The 24,821-nt window shown below is 58.8% G+C and overlaps 1 protein-coding gene across 1 annotated transcript in view; it reads left to right on the forward strand.

Moving 5' to 3' along the window:
* The window catches only part of CAPN2 (calpain 2), a 40,779-nt gene that overhangs the window by 11,398 nt on the left and 4,560 nt on the right, over positions 1-24,821 (forward strand). The window contains exons 3-16 of the mRNA XM_080824579.1: positions 10,457-10,575; positions 11,703-11,836; positions 12,651-12,819; positions 13,999-14,082; positions 15,418-15,503; positions 16,054-16,128; positions 16,591-16,751; positions 18,110-18,279; positions 19,563-19,574; positions 20,158-20,369; positions 21,102-21,138; positions 21,864-21,929; positions 22,855-22,912; positions 24,405-24,469. Coding sequence (XP_080680705.1) covers positions 10,457-10,575; positions 11,703-11,836; positions 12,651-12,819; positions 13,999-14,082; positions 15,418-15,503; positions 16,054-16,128; positions 16,591-16,751; positions 18,110-18,279; positions 19,563-19,574; positions 20,158-20,369; positions 21,102-21,138; positions 21,864-21,929; positions 22,855-22,912; positions 24,405-24,469 — 1,448 coding nt within the window. The remainder of the gene's footprint in view (positions 1-10,456; positions 10,576-11,702; positions 11,837-12,650; positions 12,820-13,998; positions 14,083-15,417; positions 15,504-16,053; positions 16,129-16,590; positions 16,752-18,109; positions 18,280-19,562; positions 19,575-20,157; positions 20,370-21,101; positions 21,139-21,863; positions 21,930-22,854; positions 22,913-24,404; positions 24,470-24,821) is intronic.

The following is a 24,821-nucleotide window of genomic DNA, read 5'->3' on the forward strand; positions in this document are numbered from 1 at the left end:
AAATGTCTCCAGACACTGCCAGGATCCCCTGGGATGGGGGAATTGGTGGCAAAGTGCCCTAGGCAGGAAACCAGGGACCATCCCATCCAGGGTGCCTTGGGGAGGGTGGGGAGGTCGGACCATCCCATCCGGGGTGCCTTGGGGAGGGTGGGGAGGTCGGAGGGAGCCTGGAGGAGGGAGACGTGGTGGTAAATGATGGGCGGGTTGACAAGACTCCAGACTGCCCACCCCCCCCCCCAGTTGGGAGGAACCAGGGCATTGCTGGCATGTTTGAACCTGCGGGAGGGGCTCAACCCTTCCCCTCCCCCAGAGGTGTTGCAGCCGAAGAGGGGCTGCCCCTGCTTCTTGGAGGGTGCTCCCCTCCCGGGGCTGCCGTGTGGACTGCGTCTCGGGGCCTGAGGTTCCCCGGCGACGGCAGTGTGACTGGGCACCTTGGGCACGGTCCCCACACTGCCATCTCCGTGCTGGCCGCCGTCTTGCTGGCACCCCCTCCTCCCAAAAGCGGGTTAGGCCATCACAGTCAGCAGGCAGGTCTTCCTGGCCAGATCTCAGGACAGCGGATTCCCGGAAGGTCCCTATCTCGCTACCCAAAGGGTAGATAAGGTAAAGATCTAGTGTCGTAACCCACCCCCAACACGAGTGACTCGAAACAACAGGATTTTCCTGTTCACTTTCACCGGTTTGAAGGATGACCGGGGTCAGCCCTGTGATTCAGGGCCCCTCCTGCACTTTTAGCCACTGGGCTGGGGTCACCGGAAGGCCCCTCGCCCACATGCTTGGCACCTGGGCTGGAGGCTGGGTCAGTGGGGCCTCCGGGGTTCCTGTGCCTCTCACATGGCCTCTTCCACAGAGGCCTCAAGTGAGCCGACCTTAGGGCGCTCGTCCCGAGAGAGACCCCAGGAAGCTGCCTCATCTTTTACGACCTAGCTTCAGGGGTCACACGGCACCCCTTCTGCTGAACCCTATCCACTAAGATGCTCAGAGGCCGGCCCAGGTTCTTGAAGAGCACGTGACCCCAGAAATACTGTGGCTGCCATTTCTGGAAGATGCCGTGTTCCTCCCCTTGGAATAATGACCTTGTCCTTCACCAGTGGAGACCCAAGGCTTCTCGGACACTAGCCCGTCATGGTTGGGTGCCTGGGTTCTCTGGGAACCCCAGTATGCAGGCTAGCCAGTCACTGAGCTGGCCGGGCTCATCGGTGCAGTCTGGGGACATGGCAAGGGGAGGGCAAAAACACCCCCCAAAGGCTGGGACTGGGTCCCCGATGCTGACAAAGGAAGGGGTGGAGGGCAAGTTGCCCAGCCAGGGTTGGCACTTTCCAATGGGAAGTGGCCCCTTCTGGAAAGTGTAAGCATTTTATTTGGCCTAGAGGGTCTGGTGCAAAAAGGGAGAGGCTGAGACAGCACCTTCCCTGAACTGGGAGAGTCTGGTCCAATCTACTCTTCACCTTACCTTCTCCTCACTCGGAACCCTGTCCCACCTGTACCTGCTCCCTGCTTCTCCGGGACTGAGCCGCCCCTGTGCTTCGCAAGTGTCCCCACCCACCCTTCCCTAGCCCTGCAAGGGCGCCTCCCCACCACCTGCTCCTCAGAACCAGTTCAAGCCCACCTCCCCTGTCCCCCACCCTCCTAGCCCACCCCATCTTACCCACCCCTCCTGCAACTCCTCACCCTGTTCAGACTTGAAGCCTAGGGCTCACTGCCATCTGTGATCGTGGTTCCCTACCTGTCCCCACACTGTCCTACATGCGCCTGAGAGCAAGAGCCAGTTTCATCTGGAGCCCCCGCAGCAGGTATGGAGAGAGAAGGAGCAAACAAGGCAGGAGAGAGCAGAGGAGAGGAGGGAGAGATCGTGTCCCTGTCCAGGGGACACCCCCTGCAAGGAGGGGACGCTCGGAGGCTCTCAACGGGGAACAGGGGTATGTCAGGCCGAAGGCCCCAAGAGAAGCAACAATGGGGGGTGCCAAAGCTCAAAGGGCTTCCAGGAGGTGGCAGGGCCAGCCTTGGGCAGTGTGTTGTCTGCACTTCCTCAGCATGTGTGCTTGAAGTGTGTGCACGCTATGTGTGCCGCGAGTCAGGAACATGCGCTCTGTAGTGACACAGGCCCTGGCCTGACGGATCTTGTGTTCTGGGACCCGCCGCAAGCAGCTACACTGTCCTTGCGGGGGACGGAAGCCCAGCATCTCCTGGATTCTCCACCTCACTTTCCTGTTTGTAGAAGGAACCCCTGATGGCAGGAGCAAGCACACAGCAACTATCACTATGCTCCCTGCTTGGATAAATCCCCACCGGCCACAAATATTAGGAAACCAGCCCTGTCCCTCTCCCTGCAGTGGCCCCAAGTCACCCCGCCCCCTGCACAGAGCTGACCTTTAGGGCACACACAGAGGCCGGGAGCACAGCCCTGGAAATTTACTGACATGGTTCCATTGGAATTCGCCTTTTCAGAAGAGGGTTCTGGGCCTTCAAGGAGCCATTCATCAGGCCGCCCAGGAGTGCTGTGCGAGGAAGGCTGTGTGTGCCCCCACGTGCTCCAGGTCAGCTGGAGCCAGGAGGGGTGAGTCCAGCCAGAGACATTCAAACCTTTGTCAGGGTAGTCCAGAGGGCAAGGTGTCTGTGCCTGATGACCCAAAAATACAGCCAAATCCCCCTTTTCCCAAACAAGTCAGAAGAGGGGGCAGGTCTGGACTCGGAGTGGATTCCCTGGGGCCCGTGAGCACAAGGGACCCAGTGATCCCAAGAGGTGCCTCACAGGGCAGCGGCGGGGAGGGGCAGAGAGAATGTCACTCAGTAGTCGTTGGACAAATGAATAAATTAATACGTGAACTCTCTCTGCCTTAGACACAAGATTCATAGGTAAAAATTCCGTGCAGAAACCCACAGTGAGACACACAGGGAGAGGGTGGTCATCCCCCTGCAGGGGGCACACCGGGTGCTTATGCCCTTAAAGGGCCCTCTTGCCTTGTGTTCGTGAGGGCCCCTGGCACCCTGTCCTCCCCTGTGTGGCTCCCCCTCCTTACGTGCCCCCTTTTTCAGCTTTCTTCCCTTCTGGGACCCCACACTGCAACCCGAGACCTCACCTGTCCTGGGTCCCAGCTTTGTCCCCTGACTCCTTCCCTAGAAAAAAACATACATTCACCTTCACGTAGAGTTTGGACAGAAGGTGTGGGGTTTCACATCTCTGAAGCCCATCCAGGGAACCAGTTTCCCTTTTGCATCAGATCCTAACAGCCTTCTGATGCCCACCCCCCACCCCCCACCCCCCGCTGCCTTCGACAGCTGAGCAAACATGCAGTCAGAGCAGTTCTGAAACCTGTCTACGCTCACACAGCACCAGCAGGATCAGGATCCAAACCCAGGTCTTAGCACCCTGCCTGGGCTGTTTCCTCTCTGGTTCCAGTCTGGTTCTGGGCTCCTGGCGGCCCACTTTGTCCCCTTTGGCTGGGTTCAGCCTTCCAGCCCAGCCCCTAGGGATTGCCCTTCCTGCACACCTGCCTCCCCGGGGCCACACTGTCCCAGGAGCCCTCTCTGCCAGCACGGAGCTGCGAGCACAGGAAACATGAATCATGATTCATGTTTCATGATTCATGATCCAGCTCCAGGAGACCTTCCCCGGGCAGGCCAGCCCCAGGTGCACCCTCCCTAAGTGGAAAGTGTGCACATTGTGCCGCTCTCTGCACAAAGCGATCACAGGTCCTTGCTGGGAAGCCTGCGCTCTTGACCTGCGTAGCTTTGCATTCCCGTGGAAACTCCCTTGACCAGAGAAACCACTTCTCAAGGGGTAGCTGTTAACTTCTCGAGGAGCTCGTTTCTACAGAACGCACGCTGGGAGTCAGAGGAGCAACTGAGCCGATGCGCTGTTCTTACTGGCGATAGACCGATTCTGATGGGGCACCATACATAAAATAAAGATGTTCACTTAGAATAACTGATATTAAGCTATTTTTCTTACCATAAGTAAGGGCATAACCAAGGAACCTGGGGAGGCCAGTAATCTAGGGTTGGTGGTAATAAAACCATACTCAAAAGATGACCACATAAACCACATAAAAAATTATCCATAAGAGCTTCAGTGGATGAAGACAGGAGTCAAAAAAGGGCCACTACAATGCTCCCCCCCAAGTTTTCTCCCATTTTTGTTTTTTCCTTTCGGCATATCTTATGTACTCTTGTGTGCCGTGCTCTGTTTCACTGAGCCGTCAGTCTGGGTCGGCAGGGAACATCTTTGCTGCCGATCTTCGGCTGCCGTAGTCTCGTCGTGGAGTGCCCCTGATTGGTTCCCCCGGTTACCTGTGGTTGGACACTTAGCTACAACAGGGCTCCAGGAAATAACCATGTCATCCCTCTGTTGCTCTCGTGAGTGCGTATATAGGGCTGACTCCTGGCCCCAGCATCTTGGGGGCGTGCACTCCCTGTTGCCTCTCTGTGCCCGTGGACGGGCATGAGAGTGGGTCTCCCACAGTCGCTCTGGGGACCCCACATCTCGTTCTTTGCCATCTGAAAGGTAGAAATGGTGCAGCATAGTTCACTTTGTTTTTCTCTTCTGATGAGTGAGGGTGAGTACCTTTGAAAGTTTGGGGTTTAAAAAAAAATTTTTTTTAAGATTTTTTATTTATTTATTTGACAGAGAGAAATCACAAATAGGCAGAGAGAGAGAGGAGAAAGCAGGCTCCCTGCCAAGCAGAGAGCCCGATGCAGGACTCGATCCCAGGACCCTGAGATCATGACCTGAACCAAGGCAGAGACTTAACCCACTGAGCCACCCAGGTGCCCTAAAAAAAATTTTTTTAAGTACTCTCTACCCCCAACTTGGGGCTTTGTTTTTCCCTTTTCCACGAACTGCTTATATCTTTGTCCATTTTTCTATGGAGCTGTCATTTATTTACTAGAAAAGTTTATACGTGATGTCTAGGATCTGAGTATTTTTCCTTATTATTTTTTGTTTGGTTTTGTTAATCATGATTTTTTTAGCATATGAACTTTTTCTCTCTTTAATGTAACTAAGTTTATTATTCAAAAGTCTTATGGCTTCTGGATTACAATTCAATAGCCTGTCTCCTGTCACATTATATTGGAATTCTCCCATTGTCTTTTCCAGAATGACTGTGGATGTATAAAAACATTGTATTTATAATGTTATCATAATGTTAACATACTAAGATACCATTAAGATATATGGCATAAATAGGCAATCAAAATAAAAATAAAACAAATGGATAGATTTACCATATTTATGTAAGATTATGTAAATAACATATTAGAATATATACTTAAGGAATATAATTTTAAATGCTTAATTACGAACATTATTCCGTTTAGAATTTATCCCGTGACAAGATGAGCTAGAACTTGATTTTTTTTCTAGATGGCCCTTCCACTGTTCCAATCCCACATGTGAATATTGTATCTGCACTAAATTCCTACGTTTAGAATGATTCCCGAACTTTCTGTTCTGTGTCACGTATCTGTATTCTTGCGCACAAGTTCTGTACTATTTTAATTATTGTGGCTTTATGCCTGTTTTAATACCTAATAGAGGTAGATTTCCTTACCTTTTAGATTTTCTTCTATGCTTGATGTTTAATTTTTCCTTATAAACTCTGCATAAGCTAAGCTCCAAATTTAAAAGATCATCTTACATTTTTACTGGGAGTGCGATAAGTTTACAGACTGACTTAAGAGAAAGTGGCAGTTTTACGAGGATAACTTTTTCTAGCCAAGAATCTGAGCCCTGTTTTAAATGGGGTAAATGATTATCTGAGCTTCCCCATGCAGGGTGTTGCCCTTGGAGTTAACTAAGGGGGCACAGCTGATGAAGGATAGACCATAGTCAGCCAAGCCTCAAACACTGTTGGCCATACACACTGTGTGTTTGAAGCCCTCTGTGACCCAGTGAGGAAATATCACCAGATCCCTGGTAGGAAAGGCCCTGATTTAGGAGGTGGTGCTGGTGTCGGGACTCAAGAACTGGGCGTAAATGGGTCATGCCCAGATGCCACCTTGAGGGAGCAGTGCCCGGGGTCAAGGGGCACAGATCAAGCCAAGCCCAGGAAGAAATGCGCTTACCGCACCCTCCTTCTCCCTTCCTGTGCTCCCCAGGGCCCCCGCTGGCCGAACCCGCCAGCAGCCAGAGGCGCTGGGAGCCCACAGTTTTGTCCAGGGAGGTCAGCTCCGGGACAGAGGGCAGGATGAAGATTGTGCACTGGACGTGGGGAGGCATGCAGGTCCCCATGACCGTCGTCTCTGCTCTGAGACAAATGGACTAAGTGAAGATGAGGTCATCCGCGGTGACTGAGTGTAAGCGGACTCTGCACCTGGCAGGGGCTCTGTGGTGTGTTGCTCAGGGACAGTCCCGCGTGGTCTGGATGGCTGCCCACCCTCACCTCTCTCTTGCAGGCAGGTAATTTAAAAACCTATGGAGCTACACACCTGCATCTTTCCAAACCTGTCTGTGTGGCAGCTTTGCCAGACAGTCCTTGTCACTGAAAGACACCCTCATGGGCTTTCCTGGGGCTAAACCAGTAGAGCGGCGGCCGGGTGCGTTGCCGTCTCACCTGTCCAGAACCAGCCAGTTGGTTGTACGCAGATCCTGATGCCGCTGACCCAAACAGCCTCTGCTGGGGGTGGCTCCACCCATGTCCCTTTGGAACTGTCCAGAGGAGAAGGGCAGTTGTGAGTCATTTGGGGGAAGGGAGAGGCTGACCATGATGGGGAGGACGGAGGATCCAAGACTGCAGCAGGAGGTTGTGGGACAGGTTTCCGGGAGGTGGGGGGGCAGTGGCATGCGGACATGGCATCCAGGAGGCAAGCAGGGTGCTAGTGAGCCACCATGCAGCCAGACACAGAAACAATCCCAAGGACAGAAGTCCCCACAACAACATCCTGTGAATTAGGTGCCTTGGAAATGGGCACCTGTTTGCAAAGGAGACCATGTGGGTCACACAAGAAAAGCTTTGCTCAGACCCCCCTGATATGTGGCTCGTTACAGGGACCTCGGGAGGCCACCAGCCTCCCTAGGCCGCCTGTGCTCTGCTGTGACCACAGCCAACAGTACCTGGCTGTTCTGTGATGAAATGGGAGGACGATGTGGGGGGGCCTAACACATCATGAGTCCCCATGATGTCACTATTTTAGTCCCTGATACCGAGAAAACTCCCGTGAGCAGGGAAGTAAGGAGAAGAGATGGACCCTGGGAGGCAGACAGTTAGGAATCTGAGCGTAAAATGGGGTTCCCAACACTTTCAGCTTATCAGACACCTGCTTGCTCTTCCAGAGGCCTCTAAGCCTTCAGGTAGGACTTCAGGAAGCTGCTGGCGCATCACCACTCAGTTTTAAACTTGGATTGCACTTGGATAGTCCTAGTGGGGTCTCTCCTTTGTCGAAGGAATCAGACGCTCCTTGACCAAAAGAAATCTCTAGCAAGGTTCGGTTTTTAAACAAAGCCCAGGATTTTATTTAGAGGATTTGCTTGCGAGACGGGTCACCTCTGGTCTGCGTGCTCTCTGAGCTTCCATTTCTTCCCCACAGAAAGGTGACGACAGCAAGGGTGATCATGTCATAGGGTTTGCAGAGAACCGGGCAGCGTGCTCTTTGCACACTGCCAAGCAGTATCCTGCACGCGGCTGCCTGCTGCCACCGAGGGCAGACGCGGGTTCTGCCCCTGCACTGCTCCTTACAGGACATGTGACCTCAAGCAGGTGACTCGACCTCTTAAAGCCACCGTGCTGTCATCTAGGAGGCATTCTAGGATGACGTGCCCTTTTGGAGGACACCTGTTAGGTTGGGATAGCTCTGCATGGGGCAAGGGGTGCAGGGGCCTTGTTCCCCTCAGCTGGCCAGGGGGTACTAGAAGGAAGAAAACCAGGAGGCATGGAACACGGCCCCTGATTGCCAGGCTGTGGTGAGAGCCTCCAGGCCTAGTGGGGAGCGGTCGTCTGAGCTGGGTGTGGGGCCAGCGCTGACCTAGATGGATGGCCCAGGATAAACAAGAAGCCGGTCCCTCCTATACTCGGGCACATCCGAGAACAGCCGTGACCTCTGAGGCCACAGAGCCAGACACATGTGTGTCATGTCAAAGCATGGGCTCCTGGGACCCAGGGAGACCAAACCAGGAGGGGTTGGAGGGACCTGCTGCAGCCGCTCTTCCCAGGGGCTGCACGGCAGGTGTGGGGTTCTGGCTTCAGGACTCTGCCTCTGGGGTCCTACGCTTGACCCACTCTATCCGCAAGCCTGTCGTCCTCCACGTGTTGACAGGCCCAAAGTGCCCAGAAAAATCTCAAGTCTACTCAAGAATAAGAATCACAGGCACCTCCAGGCTTCCAGAGAAGGACCGAAGCCATGGGAGGACCTGAGGTCAGGGGACAAGGAGAGGACTGGAAAGGGGATCTCATGAGCCCAGGAGCAGCGGACACATGGTGGGTTTGCACTCCACATGGGGACAGTGTGACACGGTCCACATGGGAGAGCATCATGCTCAGAAATGGCCGAAGCTTGCTTTACTGACCAGGCAGCAATGTGGGCTCAGCACGGGGAAGCCCCTCTGGGTAGACTTCCATGCCCGCAGTGGGGGCTGCTCGCCTCCTGCCTGGTGAGAACTAAAAGGACTCCCACTGCCAGATTTCTCTGCAAGCTCCATACTCTGAACATGCCAGGGGTCTCCAGTTTGGTTTATGCCAAGGCCTACTTGACCCAAAAGGTTGTCTCCGAGATCTGACGGACTGAAACACCACACCTTTTAAAGTCTCAGTTATGACGGTTTAATCATTGGCAGCACATTTAACCTCCCCTGCCATGTCCTACTCCACTCTGACGCAGACACGTTCATGCTCCTCACGGAGCACTGGGAGGAAGAGATAAGGTAATGACTGGAAGCTCCCAGGAGAGTAGCCCGCACGTCTGAGGGTCTCCGCCAGTGAGGGCTGCTGCCCACGCTGCCCTGGAACTCAGGAAGACTGAGGTCATTGCATCACATGGCAGAAGAGTCCAAGGCAGATCGGGCTGCAGGTACGGCTTGATTCAGGGTCTCCAGCGATGCCTGCAAGACCTGGTTTCTAAACCCCTTCCGTCTCCCAGCCCCTCTTCCTCCAAGGTGTGCCTGTTCCCAGGCAGGCTGCCCCTCCCCAGCAGTAGAGCACCTGTCCACTCCTGCCAAAGCCCCCATAAAGCTCTCGTGGCACCTCACGGGCTGTGGCTGGGCCACAGAACCTTCTCCAGGCTGACCACAACAGGCTGGGGAATGTGATACTTGGGAAACCACAGGCCCACCTCTGGAACTGGGACAGGGTCTGCGCCACTGAAGCCTCATGGATGGAGCTTGCAGAGCGGCTAGAGTCTCCGAGGCACGTGGGGGTTCCCGGAGGCGAGCAGGAAAGCCACATCTGCATGCCCAGCACCACTGTGCCTACCCGGTGAAGGAGTGAGAGAATTGGTTTGCCTGTGTCGGGTTCCAGATTGGGAGAGCAGAGCTGCCCAGCTCAGGCCTCTGAGAGCCGCACACACTCCACCCATCAGGACACAAAGTAGTCAACCGGAATCCGGAAGAACTCAGTGACCTTCAGTAGCACCTTCACGAGCCCCGTCCTTAGGAAACACAAAGCCAGCGATGCACATTAGCTCCTCCGAGGCCGTGTCCTGTTACTGCTGTGGGAAGTGGTAGGAACGCACACACTTGTTCAGCCCGAACTCAAGGTCCTCAGCCTGCCCAGGGGGCCTGTGGCGGGCCTCGGCCTTTGGAGGTGAACGTGAGCCCCCGCGATGCGCTGTTGCTGCCCACGGCTCACTGCCGAGCACTGAAGACAGTCACAGTGCTTGCGTGCAGAGCGCCTCCCGTGGGCGTGTGAGTGCTTTACTCACTTCACACATGTGCTCCCGAGACAGCTGGGCCGTCCCTGAGCTGCAGGGGGCACGGTGGCTCGGGGAGGGGCCTGTCCGACCGTCCTGGTCCTTGTGCCCCGGCACGGTGCCCTCCCACCCCCTAGAAGTGACTGTCCATGTGCCCTCGCTCCTGGAGGGCAGTCCGGCCATGAGCCTTTTCTGACCCATGCAGGATGTGCAGGACAGCCTGTGTGGCTGCTGGCCGCCCCTGTGCCCTCCTCCCTGCTGACCACGTCCCATCCGTGCCACTGCATGTCCCGCCCCCAGCTCACCTGAGCTCACCTGTATGCCCTGTGCCCCCAGAAGCGTGGGCACCCCATCACTCCAGGGCTCCTGCTGTGTCCTCCGTGGGCCAGGCAGGTGGCTGGGCCAGGAAGACAGCGCGGCTGGCTCGTGTCTTCCCACGAGTGAGTCCTCCTGCCTCCGTCCAGGTCACCTCCGCACTAAGGATGTCACCCAGCCCTACAATCTGCCCATCACGTGGGGGCTCTGTGTTCACCTGCGTTCACCCCATCCTCAGCTTCAAGCTCCCAGGGGTGGACAGGGTGAGACCCCTGCTTGGAGCTGTGTGCTGTGTTCACAGGTGACTGCTGGCTCCTGGCAGCCATTGCCTCCCTCACCTTGAATGAAGAGGTCCTGGCTCGCGTTGTGCCCCTAAACCAGAGCTTCCAGGAGAGCTATGCGGGGATTTTCCACTTCCAGGTGACTTGATGTCGGTGCAGGCTTCTCCCCAGTGGGTCCTGGGGGGCTACGAACAGGTCCTGGGGGCCCAGGGATAGGACCTGGCATGGGGGAAGGACGGGTCTTAGGGGATAAGGACAGGATCTGGAGGGCTGTGGACAGTTCTTGGGGGGTAAGGACAGCACCTGGGGGGCCAAGGACAGGACCAGAGGGCTAAAAGAGTTCCTAGGGGGTGGTAAGGACAGGTCCTAAGTGGGAGTGCTAAGGGCAGTTTCTGGAGACTAGAACAGGTCCTGGGAGCTAGGACATGTCCTGGGGGCTAAGGACAGGATCTGGGGGGTAAAGACAGGCCCTAAAAGACCAGAACAGGTCCTGGGGGTAAAGACAGGTCCTGGAGACCAAGGACAGGTCTTCAGGGGTAAGGACAGGACCTGGGGGCTAGAAGAGTTCCTTGGGGGTGGGGGGTAAGGACAGGTCTTGGGGGGGGGGTGGCTAAGGGCAGTTCCTGGGGGCTAGAACAGGTCCTGGTGGGCTAAGGACAGGACCTGGGAGGAGTAAGAACAGGTCCTCAGGGGTAAGGATGGGGGCCAGAAGAGTTCCTTTGCGCGGGGGAGGTAAGGACAGGTCCTAGGAGTTAGGTACAGGTCCCAGAGGCTGGAATAGGTCCCCGTGCTGGGCCAAGTGTATCAGACCCTTAGGACCGTGCTGTTCTGTAGAAGGACTTGGAGAGTCTGCCTCAGGCTCCCTGGCCTGCTCCTGACAGGGGACCCTGCTGGGATAGCAGTAGGAAGCCTCTCAGAACAGGCAAGGAGGGAGGTAGAGCAGGCACTCGGGAGGTCGTTCCCAAGTTTAGAAAATCCTGTTTCGGGACATCTGAGACAAGATATTGAGCTATTGCTCGCTGCCTCCTTTTATGCTGGTAAATGAGAAGTCGCATCCTTGAGAGAGCAGGAGACTCAGGGCACAGTCCGAGACGTGGGTCTGGGCTTGGAGGGAAGGACAGGTACCTTTGCCCTCAGCTGCTCAGTGAGGCTGTGCCAGGCGGAGGAAGGGCAGCATCTCCTCCCAGGACGGGCTTGCGGAGGCCGGGGGTCCCCATGTGGCTGCCGGCTCCTCCCCCAGCCCGTCCCGTGTCCCCTGCCCCCCAGTTCTGGCAGTACGGCGAGTGGGTGGACGTGGTCGTGGACGACAGGCTGCCCACCAAGAACGGGGAGTTGCTGTTCGTGCATTCTGCAGAGGGCAGTGAATTCTGGAGCGCGCTGCTGGAGAAGGCCTACGCCAAGTGAGTGACTGCGGCCCTCCCTTGGACAGCCTGGGTCCTGGAAGTGGCAGGTGGGGGTCAAGGACGACTCTGGCCAGAAGTGGGGTCTCAGTGAGAGGAGTGCTTGCCTGGCGGGTGCCTGACCATATCGTGCCTGATCAGTGACCATGCTCACTATGTGGCAGGCACATTAGCCACCCTTCCCACACAGGAATGGGTGTGGCACAGACTGCTGACCTTGAGGATGACCTCCACTTCCTAGGCAGGTTGGGGACGTCTTTGTCAGCTAAAGACAGTGCACTGAGTTTTTGCCAGTGGGTGTTCCTGGCCCCTGCAGAGGGATGGAAAGCTCTGGAACTGGTGCAGAACGTATGGTGTGCCATTAGCAGTGGTTTGACCCACCCCCAGCCCGCAGCCTGTCCTCCACCAGCCCTGGGGCAGCGCCCCCCCCCCGCAGGCGGTCCCCTCCCACCCTGGCCGCTCGGGCTCTCCGGCCTGGGAGCTACGTCTCCGTCACGTGCCCCGTCGCGCAGCTAGAAGCCACAGGTTGTGCTGTGCACAGACCCTTTTTCATTAGGGAGTTGGTGTGTTCTAAGCGGCCAAGGAGCCGGCTGGCCCTTCTGGGGACGCAGGAACAGTCAGTACAGGAGGTCAGACCTGATGACTGCCAGGGCCTTCTCCGTCGGGCTACAGATTTGCTGGAGCCCAAGTCCCGGGGAACCTGAGTGGAGGGTCCCTGGAGCCCCCAGCCAAGGAGGCATGGGGTCGGGGTCAGGGCGGGAGGTCGGATGGGGGGGCACTTTGAGAAGCAGCAGTGGCATCTGTCCCCCCTCAGGGTCAACGGCTGTTATGAAGCACTGTCAGGGGGCGCCACCACTGAGGGCTTCGAGGACTTCACAGGGGGCATCGCTGAGTGGTACGAGCTCAGGAAGGCCCCTCCCAACCTGTTCAGGATCATCCAGAAGGCCCTACAGAAGGGCTCCCTCCTCGGATGCTCCATCGATGTGAGTGCAGGCCCTGTCTCCCAGCTCTGGTGGGCACCAGCCCATCCCCATCCGCCACGAGGGGCGTCACCTGGAACCCAGGGGTGGCCAGCAACAGCCAGGCCATGTGCGGGACAGCTGATGGGGCAAGGGCGCCTCTGGGCACTGCCAGCTTGGACCGCGGGTTCTGCAAGTCCCCTACCCTCTGCTGGTCCCTGGGGAAGGACCCAGTGCAGACACGTGCCTCTGGGGAGAGGCCCTGCATGGCCTGGGCCTGGCACCCTTCCCCTTCCCAGCTGCAGGGTCTACAAGCCTGTGGGAGGTTCGGGAGTGGCTGTTTCCTCATGGTGGCCTTGCTGGCTAGGCCTTGCAGGGAGGTGTGCACCCCCTCGTGTCCCCAGGCATCCTCTGGATAGGGGCTGAGTCCACTCCCCACCCCTGTGCCACCGGAAACACGTTCCCCATAGGGACAGAGAGAGAAGCCCCGGCTCTTGGGGCCAGAGTCTCTGATGTGCTAAAAAAACAAATTCAACCTAGTAAACTTGAAGAAATAATTGACTTTATTAAGTGTTCCCTGGGGGAGGGTCTTAGACTGCAGATGACCCCGTCTCTGGGGGGTGGAGACTGGCGGTCAAGACTGCGTTTCTGGGGGTGCTGAAACTGTATCGGGATTGCGTGGCAGGCACAGGCTGGGGCTCCGCCCATGGTCTTCTCTCTGCCACACTGCAGGCAGGGATTCTGGCTTGTTCTGCAGACCCTGCCCTCAGCCCTTCTTCCCAATGACCGAGACAGACACACCAGCCTCCCTTCTTCCCCATAGTTGGGGGGAACAGGGGGCCCCCAAGGAAGTTCCAATAGAACAGGAGCAAGTCCCGCAGATGGCCACATACACAGACGTGTCCTCAGGGAACCCCGCAGCGGGGCCAGGCCAGACCACAGGCTCCGGGGCCACCTGATCCCATCCTGGGTCTGTCCCGAGGCCAGGGCCACCGGCCCCACTCCAGGATCCTGCGAAGGCTCATGAATGCCTATCCACTCACTGGTGCAGCGCTCTCCCCCCTGCTGCCCCTGCTGTCCCCGCTGTCTGAGAGCTGCCATGGGAGGCTGGCACTGAGGCCCTCAGTGGACCCGGGGAAACAGAAGGCAGAGTGGGGCAGAGCGAGGCTGCGCCCAGTGGCCTGACCCCTCCCATGTTTGCAGATCACCAGCATGGCGGACTCAGAAGCCATCACATTCCAGAAGCTGGTGAAGGGGCACGCGTACTCAGTCACCGGGGCCGAGGAGGTAAGGTGGACAGAGGTTTGCAGGGGGCAGCCAGAAGCACGTCTGGTGGGGGACTGCCTGGGTGGGGCTCACGGTGGCACAGCCCCGCCGCCAGGCCTCCAAGTCATGAGGCCCAGGCAGCTGGGCCGATGGTCCTGGAGCTGCTGCTGGCCAGCATCTGCCCTCTGCGGGCCGCGGGCCAGCTCGGGCGCTCTCTCCCTGCAGTCCATGATTGGTCCACGATCGGTGCACGATCGCCCCGCCCTAATGGACCCTCTAGAGATCAGAGACAGTGACCGCAGCTGCCTAGTGCCAGGGTCTCTGCACAAAATGCCTTTGTGTTTGATCTTGCGACAGTGTCTGCACCCGAATTCCTGTTCAGGTCTGACGCCTCTCGCCACACGGGCGGCCTGGGCGCATTTCTCCAGCGCTCTGGAGAGTTCTCTCTCCCGGAGCATTCTCAGGTCAGAGAGATGGTGACGGTGTCCCCATGGGGCCGGCGTGGCGAGCCCAGCAGCCCCCCAGCAGGTACGCGCAAGCGCGTAGCAGCGGCCGTCACTGGATACCACACGTTGGCGCGCAGCCGGCCTCACGTCCTGCGGGAGACCCCGCATCCTCTGACCCTCCTGGGCCTCTGTGTGGTGTTTGACCTTAAAGTTTGGTTTTACTCTCCGCCCACCCCTGACACACATGCATCTTTCTCTTCGGAAAAAGCTCAAATTTAAGGAAAAGCTGAAACAACAGTGTAATAGGAAACACCCGAACACTGTTTCCCTAGACTCGACAGTTAGGATTTTCCACGTCTGTTTTGTGTCCCTGTGCTGTTTTCTGAGCCATTTGGAAGTGAGTCACAGATGTCAAACTTGGCTCCTGAATGCGTCTCCCAGGAAAGAGACACCGTCTCGCACGGTGCCGGTGCTGCTTTCCTGCCGAGGGAAGTAAACACGAATCCTGTTACAGCATCGAGTGCAGAGTCCGTAGTTACCCCTCCGACTGCTGCCCGCCCTTCGTAGCAGCGCCTGCCGGGACTCAGATCCAGGCTGGGCGTCCCCTTCTGCTTGGCCCTCTTCCTGTGGTGGGGGGTGACAGCAGCGCGTCCTCCGCTAGTCAGGAGGCTCGGGGGCACTGTGCAGTGGCGCCCTGGCTCACGGCGTCCACCATGCGCTGGACCCCCCAGAACGTTCCACGCCCAGCAGCAGCGAGTAGCCGGAGGTCCAGCCCTTCCCCCTCTCGTGACCCTCCATAACACAGACCTGATACCTCCTGGCTCATGGAGGGGGTGCTTTGGGACTGAGTGCCTCCAGGCCTGGCTTGAACTCCACATCCTCCCCTCTGCTCCCCATAACCCATCTTCAGGTTGAAAGTGCGGGAAGCCTGCAGAAGCTGATCCGTATCCGCAACCCCTGGGGAGAAGTGGAGTGGACTGGAAAGTGGAACGACAAGTGAGCTGGGTGCCCTCCCTGGGAGGTGCGGGGGGTCCAGGAAGGGAGACCGCAAGGCTGGCGGCTGGGCCAGGGCTGGGGGGTGCCCTGGGGGCCAGGCCCAGAGGCCACAGGTCCCCACTCCGGGGGGCCGCTCAGGGCATGTGCATCTCTAGCCAGTCTGCGTGCCTTCCTGCACTCCCTGGGCTCCTTCCATCACCTTGTGGTGCACACCTTCCCTGGCGCAGTCACCCGCTGCCACAGGCCTTCCTGGGGTGGGGGAGGGTGGGCAGGGGGCCAGTGCCTCCAGCTCAGCCACTCGTGGGGTTTTTCGTTCCCCTTATGAGAGCTGCCACTTGTGGGCCGCCCGCACTCTCCCCTTCTCCCTCCAATGGGTCATGTTCCGTCTGCCCTCACCGCCCTGTCCAAGGCTACAAGCCTTACCCAGCCGGGGGTGGTCTGGGCCCTCAGAGGTGCCGGAGCGTGTCCCCAGGCCTGCACTCTGGGGTCCTGGGGACAAGTCCTCAATGGCACTGGCTTCTAATGCCCGTCCTGTCCCGTGGTTCTCCAGCTGCCCCAACTGGAACACTGTGGACCCAGAGGTGAGGGAGCAGCTGACCCAACGGCATGAGGACGGGGAGTTCTGGTAAGGCTGCAGGGAGGGGGGTCTGCCCAGGAGCTCTGGGGGGCTGAGCCAGGTGATGTTGTCGGGGCACGGGGGCATGGGAGCGGCTTTTGTCATCGTCCTCTGTTCCCTAGAAGACCCTGAATGAAACCCTTCTTCCTCCTCCCCGATTTGTCCCTCTCAACAGTGGGGTCTCAGAGCTGAGCAGCTTCATAGAGAAGCCTGTTCAGATCCCATGGGAGAGACACGGCCTTTCTCCCCCTCGGCGCTAGGGTCATCCCAACACCTTAGGAAATGGGCCCTTGGAGAGCAGAGCTGGGCCCGTGGGTGGGCCCCACCACCACTGCCACCTCCACACAGCCTGGCTCAGTGCTCACAGCAGGCCAACCTCCGCCAGCTCTCTGTCCGCCCTTGGGCAGAAGATCAAGGTGTGTCCACGGGTTGTCTTGTAACCTGGGTGCCTGTGTCCCCTGCCTCTGCCAGGATGTCTTTCAGCGACTTTCTGAGGCACTACTCCCGTCTGGAGATTTGCAACCTGACCCCTGATACCCTCACCAGTGAGTCCTATAAGAAGTGGAAACTCACCAAGATGGACGGGAACTGGAGACGGGGCTCCACGGCAGGAGGCTGCCGGAACTACCCCAGTAAGACCCCACTGTGCCCAGTCCCGGCTCATGCCCTCAGCCCCTCTGTCCGCATGCAGCTGGGCCCCCAGGGAGGGACCTCACCCGTGGGCCCTCACACATAACACAGCCCACAGTCCATGCCCCGCCCTTGGGGATCCCGGGACCTTCTGCGGCATGGGCCAGGGCCTCTCTCCTCGCACCGCAGACACTGAGTCCACAAGACCTCCAGGTTGGGCCCGAGGGACTGTCCCAAGGGGCTGATCAGGCCGTTCCTTGGGTCTCAGTGACCAGTTCCTGTGGCTCCTTCTTGGGAGATGAGGCTGCCCAGGCCCGCAGAGGTTTAGGGACCTGCCCTGGGCCGTGAGCTCCCAGGGACTTGAGCATACGTGGTTTGGCAGTGGGGCTGACCTAGCGGGCCTCTCTGCGGCGGCAGGTCTGGGTCCTGTGTTGCGGATGAGGGACCCAAGGGCCCCAGTGGCATCCTAGGCCGCAGAGCAGCTCGTCTGGTAAGACGGGTCCCTCCAGCCCCGGAGCCTCTCATCCTTCACCTCAAGTGTGCGGCCTCCAAGTGGCGATTCCAGAGGTGCTGGGAAGGCACTGTGCCCCAGCCACTAGGTCAGGGGTTGGCAAACTCTCTCAAGGGCCAGATGGCAAATATGTGGGGCTTTGCAAGCCATCAGGTTCTGTCACACTCCCGGCTCTACAGCTGTAGCCTGAAGGCCTTCAAATGAAGGGATATCTCTGTGTTCTAATAAAACTTTATCAGTAAAAACAGGCAACCGGGGTGCACAGGGCTGGGATCAGCCAAGCCCGGCCCTGGATGGTGCCTTTCTTTCCCCAAGAGCTTTATCCTATTAGAGGGGAAGGCAGTCAGCACAATTATCCCTAAATGTGAATGAACCTCAGGTCCCTCCCGTAAATAGATTTTGAAAGTGGGGAGGGCAGAGATACCATGGGGACAACAGGACAGGCCTGGGGGGACAAGGGACACAGAAAAAGAGGCTTAAGTTGTGCACAGGATGTTCCTGGCCTCGGGGTTCACTGGAGGTGCAGGGGTGCGTGCCCCCGCCTGCCCAGTCAGGGCAGCTGGGCAACCTCTGACTTCCCAATCGAGCATGGGGAGGGAGAGGTACTGCGAGGGGACCGCTCAGCTCTAATGGCCTCTTCCAGAATGATGACCATCAGTCCCTGAGACCAGCCTGTGGGTGGGTGGGAAGGAACAGTACAGAAAAGTCCCCATGATGTTTAGGCGAGTGCTGCTGCGCCCCCTGCCAAAGCCCCCTGCCGTGCCCACTGCCCACTTCTGCTGCACCCCTGCACCCCCACCTGGGGCTCCCACATCCTAAGTAATGGAGCCCGGCCCCCTCTGGCCACAGACACCTTCTGGATGAATCCTCAGTACCTGATTAAGCTGGAGGAGGAGGACGAGGACCAGGAGGATGGGGAGCGCGGCTGCACCTTCCTGGTGGGCCTCATCCAGAAGCACCGGAGACGCCAGAGGAAGATGGGCGAGGACATGCACACCATCGGCTTCGGCATCTATGAGGTGCGGGCAGCACCACAGTGGGGCTGTCCCCTCCCCTCCTGCCCACATCTCAGCCCTGGGACCCAGGCGGGACCCAGACAGGGAGCTGGGCCAGGGCAAAGCAAAGCTTCCACAAGAGCCGGCAGCTGGGCCCAGCCAGTCTCGGGAGAAGGCTTGAGGTCCCTGCAGGTGCTGAGCTGCTGCCTGGGCCCCCACAGCCAGCTTCCTGGGTAGTCCAGTCTATTTATAGGGGCCTCCTGCCTCTCCTGAGACCCAACCCCCAAGCCTGGCACCACTCTCCTTGGAACAAAGGAGACTTAAGAACAAAGCTTCCTGAACCCCATCTGGGAATACGGCAAGGGCAGGAACTGCTCCAGCGCTCAGCTGGTGGGGGCCCAGCCCGGTGCAGGGCCTGGGAGCAGCTCTGGACAGGGAAAACTGGCTTTCATGCTCTCTCCCGCATATCCTTGCATTCGAACCATGTTCAAGAAAAGCCCAGCTCAGCCGCAGGCAGAGAGCGGCTGTCTGCCATCTGGGGCTGGACCCCGGCACCCTCTCCACTCCTCCCTGCAGCACCGACCAGATCCGTTCCACTGGTGCCTGGTGGGTAGAGACCCCAGTGGGCCCCCCTGTTCCATGAGGTCACTAGCGAGGTCACAGGGACAACCTGAGCCACCTGAGAGGGTGGTAGAGAGAGGAACCCACCCCTGGTAGAAGTCAGCAGCCAGGAGACATGGCCCTGCTTGCTCCTCACGGGCAATGTGGCCCCGGGACACCTGCCCATTTGCTCACCAAGCAGAGCCATCATTTCAAACAAGACCCATAACTCCAAGCCCCTTTGTCTCTGCAGTGGGAGCTGAGGGCTTCAGATCTGGGACGGAGTGACCCAGGAAAACACAGACTGACACACTACCCTCCCTTTACCCCCACCTCACGGGGATGGGATGCCCCCGGGGGCTCTGGCAGCAGCCAGGAGCGGATGCCTGCTGCGCCCCAGCCCGGCGGCACCCCCTTCACTGCCCTATCTGCCCGAGGGCACAGCACTGCTTCTGCGAGCCGGACCCGTTCCTGCGAGGCTCCGGGCCTCGGGTTTAGGCTCTGTGAGTCAGGAACAGTGCGAAGGGCTCGCCCGTGAGGTGCCAGATTGGGGCTTTGTTTTCAGCGTGGGAATGCTTGGGTCGCTTGGAAAACAACCACCTTGTGGACACAGTTGTGAAAGAGCTGCTGCAGGCGGACAGCGCAGTCAGGCCTTCCTGCAGCCGCCCTGCAGGCCGAGTGACTCTCATTCCCCTCTCTCCCTGCAGGTCCCAGAGGAGGTACGCCTGGTAGACGTTGGCACGGGGTCACCAATGGGCACAAGGCTTAGACCACCGGCTCAGGGGTCCTGTGAAGCCTGGGCAGGGGCTGGCGGCTGCGAAGGATGAGGCCCCATGCCCTCTGGGCCCTGGTGAGGTGGCTCAGGTCCCGGACCCTGCTGGTCGGAGCTCAGGGCCAGGCCTCCTGGGCAGCCCCACGGGACCTGTGCATGGTTTAGTTGTGTGGTCCTGGGACAGCAGGAGGCTCTTCAGAGTCCCCCAGTTCTCCTAAACAAGCCCAAGGGGGAACGAGGCACCCCACAGACTGTGAGATAGTGTGGGAACACAGAGGGAGGCCTGGATCCCCAGGCGGGCCCTGTCCTTGCTTCCATCTGTGTGGCGCACCACGCACATCCCTGAGCCCCTGTGAGGAAGCCTGAGGACCTCCACGTGCAGATGGGGCCTCTCTGCAGAGCTGGGCACACGTGGGGCCCCTGCTGCACGCGCCTCCAGGTCTCCCCGGGCCACTCCTTCTCTGGATGTGGAACAACCCAGACGCTATGCATCTGACTACCCCCCGCCCCCGTTTCCGTTTGTCCACCAGATGTACGGACAGACCAACATCCACCTCAGCAGAAACTTCTTCCTGACGCACCGAGCGAGGGAGCGGTCAGACACCTTCATCAACCTGCGCGAGGTGCTCAACCGCTTCAAGCTGCCGCCAGGAGAGTATGTCCTGGTGCCCTCCACCTTTGAGCCCAACAAGGATGGGGACTTCTGTGTCCGTGTCTTCTCCGAGAAGAAAGCCGACTACCAGTAGGTGGCCTGACTGCCCCGCCCTCCAGGTCCCTGTGGCTGGTTCCGACCCTCCAAGTGTGGCTCCCAGTGTCTTGGTCTGGGACACCTGCTGCTGCCCGGGTTAGCAGGGGAGGTGGGGTCAAGGAGGACTTGAGTGTTGTTGTCGCTCGATGTCTCTGCGGTTCCAGCACAGTGGTGTGTGGTCAGGTTCACCATAACCACACGTAACCACACGGACCGACTGGCAAGCGCAGACCCCGTGGCCACACAGGAGTAGTAACCCTATCCTGCCCAGGGTGGGCGCCAGTGGGCTCTGTCCACCTGACGCTGCCGTCAGGACGGCCTCACCTCACAGCGGCCACCGCCTGGACCATGTCTTCAGTTAGGTGCCTGATTGCAAGAGACGTAATCCACCTCGGGCAGCTTAACCGAAAGGGGATTTACCGAAATACCACGAGGGCTTTGAGCGGACGGGAAGCAGACACGGCAAACAGCCACCTGCTCCCTGTCCAAGACCCAGGACCATGTGTGCGAACTGCCGGGTCAGGCCAGCCATGGGCCTAATGGCTTCTGCCAGATGCAGGCATGGCAAACCAGACTCTCGGCCGCCTGGCATGGGATCCTCGGGCCCAAGAAGGACCTTCTGACTCTTAAATCCCTTCATTGTGGAGAGGGACTCAGCCCCGCAGGCAGCACTGGGTGCGCAAACTACACCCCAGCCTCAGTGATACAGTTTCCTTCTGTCTCCAGGGTCGTTGATGACGAGATCGAGGCCAACCTTGACGAGGTACGTGCAGCCCCTAGACTCCCACCCCTGCTCTGCCATGGATCACCCAGGGCCCAGAGCAACAACACAGGATCGCCAGGGTTTAGGAGGACTTGATGCCCACAGCTGCAGACTAGGCTCTGCCTCCCGCACCCGCGCTGACCACCGTGCGGGACTCAGGTTTCCAATGACTCCCTGTCCTGTTTCCTTAATCAAAAAATGAAAACTCTGGGCGACAAGTTTCCCATGGTCCAAGGGCTCCAAGAGGTTCTGTTGAAATACTGGTGACTCGGGCTCAGAGTCTCTTAGAGACCCACCCACAAGAAATCCAGAGTCGAGGGAGGACACTGCCACCCACAAGATGGGAGGCTCCCCTGCTGTCGCCAGGCCTGATAACCCCTCGGCTCAGTGGCTTGTCCTGGGTCCCCAGGGAGAGACTGAACAGTCCCAGAGGGCCATTATCACAGGCCTTCTAGAACATTCCAGCTAGGCTCTGCTTCTGAATCCCCACTAGTATAGATCAGAGAGGGCCATTCTGGTCTCAGGTCAGAGAAGACACTGTGAGGAGCTCACTAATCCCTCCCACAGAGTTTCCATCCCTCTCCTGTCTTCACTAGAAAAAATTGTTCCTTCATTCTTTGCCATCCTTCGTATCAAGCCCATAACTTGGCCCTTAGGCCCACGGGAGGTGGGGGAGGCCCCCTCCTGGCTCTGACCCGCTTCCAGCCATGTGCCCCTCCTTCCAGATAGAGGCCAGCGAGGACGACATCGACGACAGCTTCAGGAGGCTCTTTGCCCAACTGGCAGGCGAGGTGGGTGTTCCTGTGGGCTCTGCCATGTGCTCTGGTCGCTGCAAAGGGAGGGACGGTCTCATCCTCAAGGAGACTCCGGTTCAGAGGGACAGAGGAAACCACAGAAGCAGAGAGGAAACACGGATGGAACTCAGGCTCCCGCCCATGTCCTGCCCACGCGGTGGGGTTGCCAGCTCAGGGTCAGCTCTGGCCCCGTGTTCCTCGTGGTAGGGTTCCTGCTCTCATCTCTCCCACTCCAGCTGGGACGTGGGGCTCAGACCTTATCCTTGATTTTCACAAAGATACCTGGGGCGGGGGTGGGGGGCACAAGGGTTTCAAATCTCTACTGTATTGATTGCGGGAGCCATGTGGGCCTCGGGCTGCTGTCAGCTGCTCCCACTGGTCTGGAACCTTTTGCCTTCCTCCATCCTGCACAGGAAGCCAGCCCACCCCATCGGAGTGCAGCAGGTGCCCCCCTCCATCCCGGTCTCTAAGGGACAGAGACATTTCCCCGCTGGTCCAGTCCTACACAGGCCCCGCCCCCAGCCCCAGGAGGCAGAAGGGACCACGGCCAATCTTGGGGCTTGGCACCCCCCCTTACCCAGTACGTGTGCTTGCACAGAGGCACCTGAACCCCCCGAGGATTCCTAGCCACAGAGAGAGTGCTGGTCCTAACCATCTTTATAGGAAGCCAGGTCCAAGTTTCATAGGGGAGGACGGCCTGTGGGGCCACACGTGCGTGTAGAGTGGAGGGCTCACCCCTGATACCCTCCAGAGCTCAGAACTGGTGCTGGAAGTCCGCCTGGAGCAGGTGTACCGTGTGGTCTGGGGGCGTTCGAAATGCGCATCACAGACCCTGCCCTGAACCACCTAGTGCACCTGCCCCAGAGCAGGCCTTCAGGGTCCTGTGCCCCCCGTGTAACCACGCTCTGCTTCATGTCCACAGGACGCGGAGATTTCCGCCTTTGAGCTGCAGACCATCCTGAGGAGAGTGTTGGCCAGGCGTAAGTGCCCTGCTGGCGCTCCCTGCGCCCTTCCATCCCCCTCTCCCGCAGCAAGATCTGTGCCCACCCCCACTGCACTGGGTAGAGGAGTCTCTGAGCGCCCAGATGAAACAAAGTACAAAGGGTCCAGGTGGAGGTCAGAGGCCACACCCCAGTTCCCACCACCGGCGGGCTGTTGCTCGAAGCCGGGTGCGTGACCCCCGGGCTCTTTCCTCGCCCATGAAGTGGGTGGGTGGCTACCTAACTTCCCGGAGGGGTTCCGTGGGGCGGCCCCTCAGAGGAGCAGCTGGTAAGGAGGGCTGAGTCAGCCCCACCCACCGGCCCAAAAGTCCCCAAGCTGCGAACCCCGGCTATATGTAGCCCACATCTCCTTGTGTAGCTGGGGTGCAACGACAGAGACCATCTTAGACTCAAACCACCGGAGCAGTCCGTGAAGCGTCTCCCCAGTGTGCGGGCCCGGGAACCTCATCTGACTTACTGTTCGAGCCCATGAGCCAGGCTGGCGACTCCAAGGCTGCAGTGGTGGCAGTCGGGTCTCCTGGAAGAAAAGGGCGATGCAGGAGAGGGGCCCGGGCAGAGCCGGAGCGCCTCCCATGGACCTTCAGGCTCATTCACCTCAAGTATGGTCCAGCCTCAGAGGACACGTTTCTTCCCCATTGATTCATCCCGAAAAGCGCGGCCGCCCCAGAGCCCCAGAGAGCCTGGATGTCGCTGTGTTCTGGGCAGCAGCCCTGTGCACCGCCCAGAAGCTGGCCTAACCCTCCACAGGAGCAACCTCTTTAGAAGTACCTGGGCTGGTGGGGTCACCCACCCCAGAGCACACAGGCAGCGCACCCAGCTCAGGAGCCACAAGTAGCTGGTTCCTCCCAGGCAGGCCGGGTGAGGACAAGAAACTGGTGTTTGGCCTGGAGGCTGCCAGGCACGAGTGAAGTCACAGAGCTGCCGAGGCCTGCAGCCCTCAAAGCTGCCTTGTTCCCACACACAAGGCGGCTGGGCGGGCAGGGAAGAGCCAGGCCGTGCCGGGACTCAGCCTCCCCCGCCGCCCACTGATCCAGGCCTCCGCCCGGGCCCGTGGAGGGGTCTGTGCACACAAGGGCAGCTCAGAGACAAGCTATGTTGCAACATTTGCAAGGATATGACAAAGGACGAGTCTCTCATGGTCTGTGACAAGGGTCTTGTGACAGGGGTCTCTAGCCAGCCACCAGCCACTGCTGTACCCCACTCTCCTAGTGGACCACAGTGGCTCTGGAGAGTGTCTGGTCCCCGGGCTTCTCAGTCTACGGGGACACAGGCTGACATGGCAAATACACGTTCCTCTGTCCCCTCTGACCCCGCAAGCCCCCTGTGCCACTGGAAGAGGGTGAAGTGGCCCCTGTCCTGGAGGCACACACAGGTGTTTCTGCCCTGGGTGGGGGTGGTCCTCTGGACAGCACAGCCCACCCCCACCCCCACCCCCGACCCAGGGATTTCCCCATCATTCTTTGTCTTCTAGGCCAGGACATCAAGTCGGACGGCTTCAGCATCGAAACCTGCAAAATCATGGTGGATATGCTGGACGTATCCTTTCGTGCTGCAGAGCACAGTCGGGGCATTGAGGCCCCGCCCGTCCTGCTCAGAAACCCCCATAGGGAGCGCCAGAAGCCCCGGCCCCCTGTGCAGGCAGCAGGAGATGCCCACCTGCTGGGCCCAAGCAGCTCGGGCTGGTTTCCTGAGGGGCCCTGGAAAACCTCCCCCAACTGTCCTATTTCTGGCATGAATCTGTTTTTCTCTGGTCGTGGGTTTTTTCTCTAGTTAAAGGCACAGGGAGGCCCGCTTTGGGCATCTCTTTCCCAGGGCCACCCGCCCACCTGCCTCACTGCGTTCAGGGCAGGGATTGGGCTGAGCTGCCAGAAGTTTGGTCTCCTGGGCT

Source organism: Martes martes (assembly GCF_963455335.1).
Source record: "Martes martes genome assembly, chromosome: 15".
Lineage (NCBI taxonomy): Eukaryota > Metazoa > Chordata > Mammalia > Carnivora > Mustelidae > Martes > Martes martes.